At 43.8% G+C, this 14,415-nt stretch overlaps 2 protein-coding genes across 3 annotated transcripts; one reads left to right on the top strand and one right to left on the bottom strand.

Moving 5' to 3' along the window:
- The first annotated feature begins 354 nt into the window (after positions 1 to 354).
- dennd6b (DENN/MADD domain containing 6B) lies at positions 355 to 9,442 on the top strand. Of its 2 annotated transcripts, XM_080421565.1 has the most exons (20): positions 355 to 615; positions 1,862 to 1,900; positions 2,006 to 2,048; positions 2,300 to 2,409; positions 2,653 to 2,733; positions 3,254 to 3,359; positions 3,442 to 3,521; positions 3,659 to 3,721; positions 3,952 to 4,007; positions 4,585 to 4,707; positions 4,851 to 4,946; positions 5,066 to 5,160; positions 5,274 to 5,339; positions 5,442 to 5,506; positions 5,669 to 5,758; positions 6,241 to 6,294; positions 6,724 to 6,833; positions 6,984 to 7,086; positions 7,642 to 7,716; positions 8,241 to 9,442. In XM_080421565.1, the coding sequence occupies exons 1-20, from the start codon at positions 472 to 474 to the stop codon at positions 8,361 to 8,363; spliced, it is 1,722 nt and encodes a 573-aa protein (XP_080277691.1). In that variant the 5' UTR covers positions 355 to 471; the 3' UTR covers positions 8,364 to 9,442. The 2 variants fall into 2 exon arrangements, with proteins under 2 accessions (XP_080277691.1, XP_080277692.1); XM_080421566.1 differs by lacking the exon at positions 2,653 to 2,733.
- Positions 9,443 to 9,817: 375 nt separating this feature from the next.
- On the bottom strand, positions 9,818 to 13,860 carry gcc1 (GRIP and coiled-coil domain containing 1). Its single transcript, XM_080421564.1, has 3 exons — positions 13,690 to 13,860; positions 11,930 to 13,112; positions 9,818 to 11,801 (listed from the first exon to the last, which is right to left on the bottom strand). The coding sequence occupies exons 2-3, from the start codon at positions 13,043 to 13,045 to the stop codon at positions 10,437 to 10,439; spliced, it is 2,481 nt and encodes an 826-aa protein (XP_080277690.1). The 5' UTR covers positions 13,046 to 13,112; positions 13,690 to 13,860; the 3' UTR covers positions 9,818 to 10,436.
- Between the last annotated feature and the right edge of the window lie 555 nt (positions 13,861 to 14,415).

Here is a 14,415-nt window from a genome sequence, read left to right as displayed (position 1 = left end):
AACATCTGTGGCCATGGGGTAAGCACTTTATATTTGAAATCTGAACGTTTATGTAGATGTACGGCCCAAAAAGGGAGAAAGTGCAAACACCAGGTTGAAGTTCATCCATGACTGTCATGATATATTAACTCATGTATCAGGGCTAATCGCGGACCTGCAAAATGACAGCATTTCCCAAGGCAAGCCGCACAACAACAAGTTTGGAATGAACATCACGCTTGTTATTGTCATCTTGGTTTTGAACGTGTGCCCCAAAAAAGTCAACATTCAAAGAAAATGTAATTGTGTTGCTGTTTGTCCGACGGACGTAACCCTCCGCTCACTAGAGGGCGCCTGAGGACCGGAGGAGGAGGATTACCCAGCTGAGCTCAGCTGGCTCGCAGAAACAATAACATTATTTTGATTTACAAAAGAAGACGCTGGGGGGATAAATGATGGGGGAATGGATCGACCTCTGATTGATTCGTGATCATGGACCCACTTGACAGCCCCGAAAGTCACCCGGACGACGCGGCGGAGAGCGCGGCGTCTCGCTCGCCGTGGGCTCGCTTCTCGTCGTGGTTAGAATGCGTGTGTGTCGTCACCTTCGACCTGGAGCTGGGACAAGCCATAGAGGTACACAGCCGTACAGTGGATAGCCTGGCTCTGGTCCGCGTTGGCTAGTTCTCGCTTTGTTAGGAGCGGGTGCTGTTCCCATGGACTGTACATTCCACTACTGTGCAACGTCTCCAACTTTAGTCAAAGATAAAGGAAACGATTTATCTACTCATCAAAACAAAGGCTTTTTTTGTGTTGTTGAACGTCTATTCTCCAGGGTGGGAAACCTCTCAGCACCCCACCTTCTCTGTATAATACACTTTTTGGGCAGAAAATAAAATATGTCCGCCAGATGGAAATTATTTTGATGACTCACCTGCGCCCTCTACAGATCTGGTCAATATAAATTACCATTGACCAGATCTGTAGAGGGCGCAGGTGAGTAATGCAAATAAATTCCGCCTGGTGGACATATTTTATTTTCTGCCCAAAAAGTGTATTATACAGAGAAGGTGGGGTGCCGAGAGGTTTCCCACCCTGGAGAATAGACTTTCAACAACACAAAACAGCCTTTGTTTTGATGAGTAGAGAAACAGTTTTGCTTATCTGTCTGTCTCTTATATGTCATCATGATTTGTGTCCGTGGGAACTCATTTTAAACAAGCTTGGTGCTTTATGAGTTATCCAGTTTAGTAGACCTTGTATTGTGAATTGTACTTCCGTACTGTTTCTCATGTCTTAATAAATAAAGTACAACAATCAATCAATATTTTTTACAAAAGTTGGAGACCTCGCACGGTAGTGGAATTTTCGGTCTATGAGAATAGGAGCGCGCCTGGCAGAGCGTTAGAGAGAACTCGACGCTCTGGACCAGAGCTATGGATAGCTTAGCTTGTAGCATGTCAGGTGCACTTTTAGATGTGATTGGTGCTGATGCAAGTCAAAGCTGGTCGTTGACTCTGGGCCATCATGGATGTTGAAAATGTTTTTGGAAGATTTTTGAATCATTTTGATTTGTGTTGATTTGTCATTTTTCAAATCAACACAAATCTTTCTTCTCTTCTGGGGGTCCCTGCCACAAAACATTTTCAGATGGGGGGTCCGCGGCCGCCAAATATATATCATTTTGGGGGTCCTTGGCACGAAAAAGTTTGGGAACTACTGATGTTAAGGATCCATTTGGTCACATTTATGGTCACATCTCACTGAGTTACAAATGGATAAATACAACTGAATATTTTACTGTGGCGTGTACATGCATATTACCACTGAGGATTTCATTTTACTGTACATATATTGATATGTGTTTTTTATGCTATTTCAGCTTGTGTATCCCCATGATGTCAAACTTACTGAGAAGGAGGTACTTATTATCTATCTTAATTCACCCTCCTGTCTGTCAAGATTGTTCAAATGATAAATACGTGCACATCAAATAATCACTCGTTCCTTCTCTATGCTTTCACAGAAAAGCAACATATGCTACTTATCCTTTCCTGACTCTTACTCAGGTAAAACTGACCTAGCAATACTTCAACACGCACCACATGATGCAGTGTCACTCACAGCTATTCATAACCAGGTTGCAAGCTGAGATTGTGTGTGTGTGTGTGTGTGTGTGTGTGTGTGTGTGTGTGTGTGTGTGTGTGTGTGTGTGTGTGTGTGTGTGTGTGTGTGTGTGTGTGTGTGTGTGTGTGTGTGTGTGTGTGTGTGTGTGTGTGTGTGTGTGTGTGTGTGTGTGTGTGTGTGTGTGTGGCCCCAGGATGTCTCGGGGACACTCAGTTCAGCTTCAGGCTGCGTCAGTCTGTGGGTCGCAGCGGTTACTGGTTTGGGGAAGATGCCTACAACAGGGACGCCCCTATCACACTACAGGTGAAGTGATGTCTCTTTTGGTCGCAAATGGCATGTTGGGGATGTGTCCAAAATGCAATGCTTTCTAGAGGGGGACGAGCATGATTTCATAGCCTGTGCCATAATACCTCAGACTGAGACTAATCTCTTTTTGTGGACTACATAATATTATTAATAATCTTTTGAGACTGTAATTCTTCCATGTTGATGCTGATAACCTGCTTTTTCTTTCTGTCTCTCATTCTCTGCTTCTGACCCCTGCAGCGAGAGTTGGCCCATTTCTATGGTTACGTTTACTTCAGACAAGTCAAGGACGTCTCTGTGAAACGGGGCTATTTTCAGAAAGTGAGATTCGCTGAAACTCGTCATGTTTAACACTATTCAACAAGCATACTCAGTCTCCTGTAAAAAACAACAACAAAAAAACAACATCAACAACAGGGATTTCTGCAGAAAACGTGTTAACACTTGAACCCCACCATCCTTATTCTGGGGGGAACGTTCGTCAAAAATAGCAGATTTCCAAGCTCAAAAGAGCGGACCAAGTACAGTTGCAACTCAGGTCCGATTTACTAAGTATAGAGGGTTTAATCCATTAAGATCTGAGGCCAGCAGATGTACAAGCTGACACAGCACGGCAAGAAGTGACGAGCTGTGAGCTTGTATATCTGCTATTTTTGAATAGCTAACGCTAAATTCTAAAATTACACAGATGCTTTCCTGGTTTTAATGGGTTAAGTTGTTAAAGAGAGACTTGTGTTACAGATTGGTGTAGATATGATCCACTATGTATTCATTTAAATTTTCTCTTCCCTTCTCCTTGTTTTATACTGTTACTCTCTCTCTCTTCACTGTACTGCTGCAGTCTCTTGTTCTAATATCCAGGCTACCCTATATCCACCTCTTCCATAGCCTGCTGCAAATCATAGCCCCAGAATATTTTGAGAAGTTGGAGCCTTGTCTGGAAGCAGGTGAGTTGGGAATGATAGTGGTTGTTGGCATTTAGTGAAGGTTTTTGCACCCTGACATGCTCCGTAATCCTCTCCCACGCAGTGTGTAATGAGATGGACCAATGGCCTTCACCGGTGCCAGGGTTGACCCTCAATCTCCCTATCATGGGAGTGATTTTACAGGTAAGAATACATTTCACTGAGAGTGTGGCGTTCCGCCATTTCATGCAATTTGATAAACTGATCAATAATGCATTTGAAGTGAAAATGGTTATATTTCACACTCCAGTATTAAAAAAAAATCAACATTTCCTTTTCAGGTCAGGATCCCATCCAAGAATGACAAAGCAGGAGGAAGTCCAGTGAAACATGCCCCAAGCGAGGTTTGTGTGAAATGTTTTCATGTATCCATATGTAACTGTGAGAGTGTACAGCTGTAACCAAAAGGACCCGTAAGGGTCCATTTGGTGAGACACATGTACATTTGTACACTCTTGAGTTACGGATGCATACATGAGGATTTTACTGTGTGCTGCGTCCGGGTATTTGGTTCTACTTGAATAACACAGACTTTCCTTTTTAATGTAAAATTTTGTCATGTTGTTTTCTCCAGAATCTTCTACCAGCTCCTACAATGCTGCCGACCATCCACGAACTGGACCTATTCAAGTAAATGTATCTCTCTTTTTGGGACTGTGTGGACGGTGATTGTGTAAAGATTATCTGTTTATGATGTGTTTATGGAAAATATAACAAGTAGAACCATTTTGAAATTCGAAGCAGTATATGCATATCGTCAGTGTCGGGCCTAAACCTTGCATGTCCATATTTCACCTTTCATAAATATTTAACCAATGAAAAGTATTAACAAGAGCTTGTGACAAAATAATAACTACGGTTGGAACACAGGTTATTTTTTCCATTTCAGATTTGGACATAAACTCTTAGGATTTAGAACAGTGGGTTAGAACAGTGGTTCTCAAAAATAGCAGATATACAAGCTCACAGTGTGTCACCTCGTGCCACGCTGCGAGCTTGTACATCTGATCTGCCATTTAATTTTCTTGTTTTTTAGAAATCTTGAAAGTGTTTTGACTTTTTAACACACATCTTCTCTTCTGGGGGGTCCCTGACCCGCGGCCAAATGCATATAATTTTTGGCACGAAAAAGTTTGAGAACTGCTGATTTAGAAGGCATTTGTCGGCCTCAGGTCTTAATGGTTTAAATGACCTCTGACCTGTCTAGGTGTTTCCAGTCGGTTCTCATCCACCTGCAGATGCTCTGGGAGCTGATGCTGCTAGGGGAACCTGTGGTCGTCATGGCACCATCGCCCACTGTGTCCTCGGAAACCGTGCTGGCTCTAGTCGGGTAATTTTGTCTGTGACGCATAGACATACAGTAGGTCACTTCACCCAAAGATGTGTGTGTGTGTGTATATACAGTCTATAAATCTATAGATAAATGTGGTGGGTCCTTGAAATAAAAGAGCATTATTCCTCTCTTGTCTGCAGCTCAATTGCTCCTCTGAAGTACTGCTGTGACTACAGGCCCTACTTCACCATCCACGACAGTGAGTTCAGAGAGTACACGACCAGGACGCAGGCACCGTGAGTGACATTAACACTTTATACTGTTAACACAGTCAGGGTCTAACTGACATGTCATTGGTGGAGGTCTCTGAACCCTTCTGATTCCCCTGTCGTCTGTTCCTACCTCTACCTCTCAGACCCAATGTCATCCTGGGTGTCACAAATCCCTTCTTCATCAAGACCTTCCAATGCTGGCCGCACATTGTGCGCCTAGGAGAACTCAAGACGGCGGGTAAAATGAGTGTTTCGAAGTTTGCAGTTCTTTTACATCTCGCAAAGTAACACTACATTTGTGTCAACTGGTTGATCATTATATTTTGACCTGATACATGTATTTTGTTTCAGGAGATCTGCCCAAACAGCTAAAGGTGAAGAAATTGGCTAAACTGAAAACCTTGGACACTAAACCAGGTGAAACACGATACTAGTTGATACATTTGTTTTTTGATACATATATTGTTTTGTTGTTGCTTTTGTGTGTAATGATGTATTATTATTTTTTGCTCTCCTTAGGCATCTACACTGCATACAAACCATTTCTACACAAGGATAAGACTCTAATCAAAAGACTCCTAAAGGTGAGTCACCAAAACTAACAATTTCTTCTGGTTTAAGCAAGATGTATACTTCGTTGCACATCATGTGACGTGGCGTTGTGAGCTTGTACTGTAGATGTGCTGTTTTCAGCATGTGAAACCGTTGTACACAATCAAGTCAAGTCTGATTTCGTCTGGCTGTAGGGCATCCAGAGGAAGAGGCCTTCAGAGGTGCAGAGCGCCATCTTGAGGAGACATCTGTTGGAGCTCACTCAGAGTTTCATCATCCCGCTGGTGAGACTTGTCGCCCCGAACGTCTCATGATCATCCACCAACACATACTAGGGCATTCACGTGATCAATAGTGATTTTTAGCTTTCGAATTATTCGACCTATAAGTATTCGAATATTCGATTAATCGATTTGATTATAAAAAAGAAAATAATAAAAAAAATTAATTTTTTTTTTTTTTTTTTAATGGCATTGATGACTCGACTCAAGGAATGCGAGTTGACGTCACACCAGAGCTCACAGCTGCGTGTCTGCTGTAGAAAAGCCACTAAAAAAAAAATAATCTAAAAAAAAATAATCAAAAAAACTTTTTTAATCGAATAGTGGTTTGATAGTCGAATAGTCGGTTTGATAGTCGAATATTCGAATATTCGATTATTCTGTTAATGCCCTAACACATACATGGTACATCAGCAGCTAGAACTGCTACGACAATCTCCTATGGGTCTCACATGTTGTCTTCATGCTCTCTCTCTCTCTGTCAGGAACGTTACCTGGCCAGCCTGATGCCCCTGCAGAGATCTGTGACGCCTTGGAAGGTATATGCCACTGGTTCTCAAAGGGGTGTCCGGGGGATCCCCAGGGTTCTTGAGGGGTCCCCCAGCAAAATGAGGAACAGTTTAAACACTCAAGCCCTGTACAAAAAAAACATTAAAAAGGCTGATCTAACAAGCTCAACCTGTTGCATTGATACTCGTGAGCTTGCAGATCTGCTATTTCTGAAAAATCTTGACAAATCTCTAATGGGGGTCACTGGCACAAATTAATTTCAAATGGGGTTCCGCAGCAAATACTTATATGATATCTATATCTATCTATATCTATATCTATATATAATATATTTTTTCTTTTTTTGGGGAGAACCACTGGGTTAGGCGACATGAGGGCAGGCAGAATGGCTGTTACAATTTTCGGAGTGGAGATCCTATAATTGGAGATGAACCAAGAGTTTTGTTTGTGTGTTCCAGACCCCTCCATTGATCCGTCCCTTCAGTCAGGAGGAGTTCATTGGGACTCTGGAGCATGCTGGACCTCAGCTCACCTCAGTCAGCAAAGGGGATTGGATGGGCCTGTACAGGTTTGCAACCCTACCCTATCTGAGCCTGCATATACCTGTACATAATTTTCATGCCACCACTTACAGTACAGCTGTGTGCAGGAGCCCTCTACACTACGACGGTATTTACTGTGATGTTGATATATTTTACATCCTCCTGTGGCTTTACAGGAGATTCTTCAGGTCCCCCAACTTTGATGGCTGGTATCGTCTGCGGCACAGGGAAATGACCCAGAAACTAGAAGGTCTGCATCTGGAGGCTGTCTGTGATGCTGTGAGTTCACTGAACCAATTACAACGGTGTGGTTCTCCCTATGGGCCGTGAGAATATTGCAAGTGGGCAGATTTTAAGATTAATATAACATTAACAAAAACGGTTATGTTAAAAAAAAATCGTAGTTTTCTTTAAAACCTTGTGATACTGCTAAATAGTCAACACTACATTAGTTCCATTGATCCAAGCCGGAACAGTCAATTGATTGCTCAAAACATGCTCTGAAAATTCACATGGCCCAACCACTGAATTATAACAATAAATACATTTATTGTTAGTAAAAAAAAACAACAGTAAATTTCTGTTCATTTGTATCTGAAGAAGCAGCAGTGCTTCAAAGCTTTAGTCTTTGTATGTTCGTTTGCACCTTATTAAAAGCATAGAAGTAAATTGAGTGCTCCAGTACTCTGGTAATTGTTTTAACATGTCCCACTCCCTTCTGAGAGCACTTGCCTCCGTTTGGGGATTGGCTGAAGTGCAAGAGACCCCATCACTGTTATTGTTGGTGTTCATGTGTGCTGGTTATATGCTGTTACCCTCCCTTTTAATCACCAGGATCTGTTGGGTTGGACCAAAGACAAGTCAGAGGTGGAAATTGTTGACCTGGTTTTGAAACTGAAAGAAAAGCTAGTAAGTAAACCAATTATACCAGTTATCAATTTGCACACTGGTGCAAATCAACCAAACCTATTGAAATTCATTTCACAAATTTGGATGCAATCAGCCTACAACTCACAGCAGATGAGTTCACGGGTTAACACAGCTGAAGGTCATAACATGAATTGTGGGTGTATTTCATTTAGGTGTCACCATGTGCACAGCATGGACAGCTCCTGTCCAGTTAACTTCACGCTGGCACACAGAAACACCTAAATTAAACACACCCAGCTCCGATAAAGTTAACTTCATGCTGGCATTCAAGAAAGGCCTACATTAAACACACCCATAGTTAATGTTATTGCACGGTAAAATCCTCAATATTCATGTAACCATTTTGTACAAATGGAACCAAATGGGTTCATTTAGTTCCATTTGTACACTCTTGAGTGAAATTAACACTGATGATTTCACTGTGTACCTTCAGCTGCATTTACCAGTCAAAATGGCTGCTCTCAAAGTGGTCCATTACCTGATGGTTCTTTGTACCTGTCCAGGTGAAAGCACGCAGACAGCAGCTCCCAGTGAAGGATGGCGTTCTGGACAAGCTGGAGGGATACATCCATACCATTACCGGTTCACTACCAGAAGACTTGCAAACTGTTCTACACAGACACTGATACATATAACCACCTGGATTCCAACCTGGGCCTCCTGTATGGGAAGCCAAACATCTACCACTCACCAAAGGGGAACTCCCCTGGACAAGGGCAATATTGGCCTACTGGGCTATTGTTTTTGTATTTACTTGAAAGATTTTGCCATCACTATATACCTCTACAGTACATGCCACTAGGATAGTGACATACTAAAGTCTAAAAGTTTAGAAATATCTTATTGTAGAGACTTTGAGTGTAGTTAGGAATTATAATGCTTTCATCATGTTTACTGAGAAAAAAAATACTTTCACATTGGAAATACAACGCTGTTATTAATTTCACTGGTCCAGATCATCTTGTGGCATGATAATTGTATTACCAGTCCTATACAGTATTTCTTTAAATCTCTAATCTCTTTCCTCTCCACAGTGGGGGAAATACTCATGGCATTGTTATTTAGTGTGGTTGTTTGCAATTGCTACTGTAGTAGCAACTGTAGTTTTGTCATAGAATTGTGTCGTTTGCTTGGAAGCCATTCTTTACTCTTTCACTAGGGGGCATTTACTCTCGTTTCCAAATAATACTGGTTGAGAGAAGACTTGTTTGGCTAATGGTTTGGAAAGAACAAAAGTGTTTTAGTAACAGATGATTTACTGAATGCAGTTAAGTACACTTATGTATTATGCATTACAAACTCGGCACAATTTACCTTTACAATTATTTACCCTCTGTATAACTACCTACATAATCTGCCCTTCTAGCTGACTCAGCCCACTTGGTTACACATGTCTCACACTTAAAATAGCCGATCTACACGTTAAACGTGTCACGCAGTGATGTATTGAGCTTGTAGAGCTGCTATTTTTGGTGAAAATACCAGCGTGCAGCCAAGTATAAATCAGCCATAATATATTAACTCTTACTCTTCCAGGTACCAGTGAATGTAAAATGCACACTTGACCTTACATATTCCACTCCCTTTGAGTGTCTCCTATTATAGTCTAAATGTTTATTGCCTTTCTTTTTACCCCTTTAATTTATAACATGTAAATATTTTCTTAAAAGTTATTGCCTTGGCAGTAAATATGTGTAACATTTGCTCCTTGTCTTTGACTAATGTAAACTTTCTTTTCAGGTATTTGTTTTTTGATGTGGTTTCATACAGATTAAACGGTTTAGTCACAACACACCAAGTAAAACACTGACCCATTAAGACCCGATTCTACAAATGTCTTTCAGTTTTCTGAAAACCTTATGTCGGTATATATCGTTGCTGTCAGGCAGAAACCTCTTATCTCCATATTCTAACTTTGAGTATTTTTTCCGCAAATTAACACCCTTCTTGATCATACTACAGCAGCGTCGCACAAAACTATCAAAAGTAGCAGATCTGCAAGCTCGTTTTGAGCTTGCAGATCTGCTACTTTTCCTAACAAGTAACAGTTTGACTATAAAGCAAGCCCACTGAGTGAATGAACCAGGAAAAATATTTTTATTTCAACGAGGGAATCAAAAATATAAATATCCATGATATGGAGTACTGCATTATTAATAAAGGTTATCTTTGAAAAGACTTGAGAAATTACCCACAGTGTAAGTCCTTGATACTGTATATTATACTGTACACAATACTTAATGTACAAGAGAGCAGGCATTAAAGCTACATAATGCACATAATCACTCAAATATATAATTTGTTTGACAAAACTGGTTTAAATACACAAATGATAGCAGATATCTGAGTGGGTTGAGAAATGTCTCATTTTTGGAATGAAAATTCTGGTAACTGCACAGGAATTTTATAGTACTGTAATTCCCTTCATTTAAGAACAAATGTTATACAACTTGTTTAGTTATCCCAGTTGTTAAGTTGTACACTGATGCTATGCAACCAAACAATATTGATTCTCACAGTAAACTGGGAAGCCTAGGCCTTGTGTCAATAATTGCGTTTGACTGTGAAGTGGTTTGCCCAAACACCACACCAAAATAAATATACTTCAGAAAAACACATGTGAACTGTTTGAGAAAAATGGTAGTAGTGCTTCTCCTTTGTAAAGACTAGGGCTGAGGCTTTTCACTCCTTCAAATATACTATCGCTTCCCTGCCTGCCACCACGACTGTGACTGCAGTTTCAACACGGCCCGTTTCTCCTGGGGGCTGAAGTGTAAGATGGTCAGTATAGCAGTAAGGGTCTGCTGGCGTCCACTGAGGTCAGAAAGAGTGAGGAATTTATAGATTATATTTTTAAGGTATTCAAGGTTTGAACCCTCCCTGCCCTCGTCTCTCAGCAATTTGTCAAGCTGATCTCTCAGCACGGCCGCCTCCTCCTCATTGCGCTCCCCGTTTGCGAGGAGCTTCCCCTGCAGCTGATGTAGGTCATCCTCCAGGCGGTGTTTCAGTCTGCGCAATGATACGATCTCCACCTCCTTCCGGGCCAGCTGCTCGGCGTACAGGAGCAAGGTGGACTCGTTGGGCCCCGCCAGCCTCAGGGCCTGGGCGATAACATCGCTCTCGTCCCGGGCAAGGTCGTCCACGAGGGCCTCATCACTATTGGCGCTGCCCCCGTCTGCCACGGCTCTGGAGTCGATGGCCCCGTCTCCCTCGTCGCTGCCATGGCCCCGGTGGCCCGACACCGACAGGCCATAGCTTAAGACGGTGGAGCGCAGCCGCTGCAGTTCCTGATCTTTTTCAGCCAGCAGAGCCATTGTGCGGTCTCTCTGCTTGTGCAGCTCATCCTCCATCTTCAGCAGGCTGTCTCTGTGCAGGGCCTCAGCCCGCTCCAGATCCTGTTTGTGGCTCTGCTGCAGAGCCACCTGTTCCTGCTGACGGTCCTCGAGGTCATGTCGGTGCTTGGTTTCTGCCTCGTCGCTGTGGATTCTAAGGTTGATGTACTTCTCCTTGAGTTCAGCCAGCTGGTCACGGATCTCCTCCAGCTCCTTGGCTTGGGAACCGTCCTTGGCGTTCTTGTTCTTCAGCACCACCTGGGCCCGCAATTTGTACCGCTCAAACTCCTCCTTTAACTGCCGTAGCTCCTGCTGGTAGTAGAGGGCTGAGGCCTTCTCGCCGTCGGAAGTCTCTGTGCCGGACTTCACGGTCTCCATCTCTGCCACCTTCTCGATCTCCAACCTCTCCTCCGGGTTCTTTTGAGAAGCCATCAGCAGCAGCCTTTTGACCTTCTCCATCTTTTCCTTTAGGACATTCACATCCAGGTTGGCCTCGTCTATGTTTAAGTCAGAGGAGCCCCGGCTGGAGGCAGCGATGGCCAGGGTCTTGTTCTCTGTGTCCAGCTGAAGGATGCGCTCCCTCAGCCTCTGGGCCGTCTGCTGGTCCCTCTGCCTGGCCTTCTCGCACGCACCCAGCAGCTCAGAGAGCTCGGACACACGCTCCTCCAGACTAGCAACCCTACCTTCTTCTGCCTGGGTCTGGTCCCGTGCACGGTCGTCTGCCTGTGTTGCCTGCCAGAGTATAAAAACACAAACAGCCAATTAGCAAACATCATGCAACATCTAATTTTGCAGCTGTAAGTGGGAGATTTGTTTTGCTGATTATTTTCTTTTACATAAGTGGTGGTGTTTGTTCAAACCTTTTTGATCTCCTGATGCAGCTGCTGCTGATAGTGAGCTTTAAGCTCTACCAGCTCCTGCTGCAGTTCTTCCACTCTGGGATCAGGCTTGTTCTTCTCTGCCTCTGCAGCCTGCAGCCTCTTCCTCATCTCCTCCCGCTCCTGTATCGCTTCCTTCAGGCGTGCTTCATACTCCATCCCCCGGTCCACCACCTGGGTGAACTCCAGCAAGGTCTCCTTGGTGTCCTCCAGCCTCAGCTCAGCGTCCTGCCTCACATCCCTCTCCTCCTGGAGGAGCTTCTGGAGTTCGCGGAGCATGAGGGCATGGTCACCCTGCTCCTGCGCCCTCTCGTGTTGCTGGGTAATGACCCGCGCCTTGCTCTCCGCCAGCTGCTCCTGCAGGGCCTGCAGCTCAGCCTCATGCTGCCTCCTGGTCTCCTCCAGCCTGCCCTGTAGCTCCTCCAGCTCCTGTTTCATGATCCTCTTGTCACCCTGAAAGTTGGCCTCCATCCTGGACTTTTCCTGAGAAACCGTAGCCAGTGAGCTGGTGAGGGTGTTCAGCTGAGTCTTCAGCTGAAGAACTCTCCTGTCTGCTTCCACGTTGGCGGTGCCACAGAGTGGGGGCGTGGGTGGGGGCCGGTCTGACCCGCCACTGCTGCTGGAGCTGATACCGCTCTCTGACCCACTGGCCTCCGTCTCAGACTTCTGGGCCGATGAGTGTCCACCGGGGCCGGGCACTCCAGCCTCTCCCAATCCCTGTTCCTCCTCCACCTGCTCACCTCGGGTGCTCCCACTAGTGATGCTGGTGGCCGTGTCTGCGGAGGCGGCCGTGTCGACGCTGTCCTCGCTGTGCAGGGAGCAGCGGTCATCTGGAAGGTCAGAGGTCACAGAGGCAGCGCCAACACCACTGACGTTGTCCTCGTCGTCGCGCTGGCTGAGGTCAACCTCTTGAGAGACGGTCAACACCTTTAGACTGGCTTCCAGGGCCTCCTTCTCCTTCAGCAGGCTCTTGTAAGCCCTGACCACATCCTTTAAACGGGTCTGGTACTGGCCCAACTGCTTCTTCTGTGCATCAATCGTGTCCAGCAGCTCTTTCTTGCCGGGTCCACCCCCAAAACTCATCCCAAACTTATCCATGGCTTTGTTGCTAGTTTGAGCCAAAGAATAATGTAGGTCAGCTTGAATCCATGCTCATCTGGCTCAGCTGCAAATCCAAGACAGAAAAAAAAGTTAAGCATGGTAACAATCCAGGTTTAGCGGAGACAGCTCATGATGATATCAACTGAAGGTGAGACAGTCTGTCACAACATTCTCAGTTTTGCATCAAGCTATAGCAAACATGAACACAATGGTGCGCTGCTTGCCTGTTGCCTGTAATGATGACGTTAACTTATGTGACAGACACTAATCAATTTCCGGTTATATGATGATGAGTTATGTTGTGACAGTGATCGGTTGCATCACCTGTACAGGTGTAACATTGACGTGTTGGTACACGTATCAAAAATGACCGCCGCATCATGGTGGCAATACATGTAAAACTACGTTAGCCAGTGTCATGCACGTAAACAGAGCAATATATAGCTTGAGTTTCACAACACCCAGTCAGAACAGAACACTTATCTGCTACAATATGCTGATTGATGACACAGTGATACCATGTTGTGGCTCACAATAAACACAATGACTCACAATAAACACAATATGGCTCACAATAAACAAGAACCGTGTCGCTAGCATTAAGGTTAGCTGAGCATTACATCACCGAGGCTCTTACCTACCTTTGAATCATGGTAGATACATCAGGGACTTCTTTGAAGTTGACGCCAACGGGGTCTTGGGTCGATGAAGCAAAGAGAAAACCGTTAAAGATGTTACTGTAATATGATGACGAGTTGTCTGTGGACGTCAGAAAACGTAGCCATGTTGGTGTGACTGTGAAACAGTGGAGGTTCGTGTTGCCAGATGTTGTGAGAGAAATAAGGAACCGGGTCCAGGAAAACAAGCCCACATTTAAAGCACTTGAATAAAATGTGTTTTTTTTTAACATTCTAACTAACAATACAAATGCTCCCTGTGGCACAAACATTTTCATGAAAATATTTGAGGACCACTGGTTTAAATAATAATAAATAAAGAAATGGAAGCAATCCTAAATAAGCAAGTTAGAAACAAGCCCAAAAAACCGCAACCACCAATATTTAACAAGCAACTTTACAGGAAAAACATCGACACATTAAATACATGAAGATAAATACACATACACACATACACACTGCACATACCCTGTTCGTGCTTTTACATTCACTCCTTGAATATTGTTTCATCATGATTTGTGTGCATGGGGATCTCATTTTAAACAAGCTCAGTGCTTTATGAGTCTTCCAGTTTAGTAGACCTTGTATTGTGAATTTGTACTTCCATGTACTGTTATTCTCATGTCTTACTAAATAAAAGTACATCAATCAATCAATTAGTCATTAAGCTATAGCTCATTTACTTACTGA

The sequence above is a fragment of the Gymnoscopelus braueri genome (assembly GCF_963280865.1).
Source record: "Gymnoscopelus braueri genome assembly, chromosome: 23".
NCBI lineage: Eukaryota > Metazoa > Chordata > Actinopteri > Myctophiformes > Myctophidae > Gymnoscopelus > Gymnoscopelus braueri.
The sequence above is the reverse complement of the archived record's forward strand: the minus strand, read 5'-3'. Positions and strand labels throughout refer to the sequence as shown.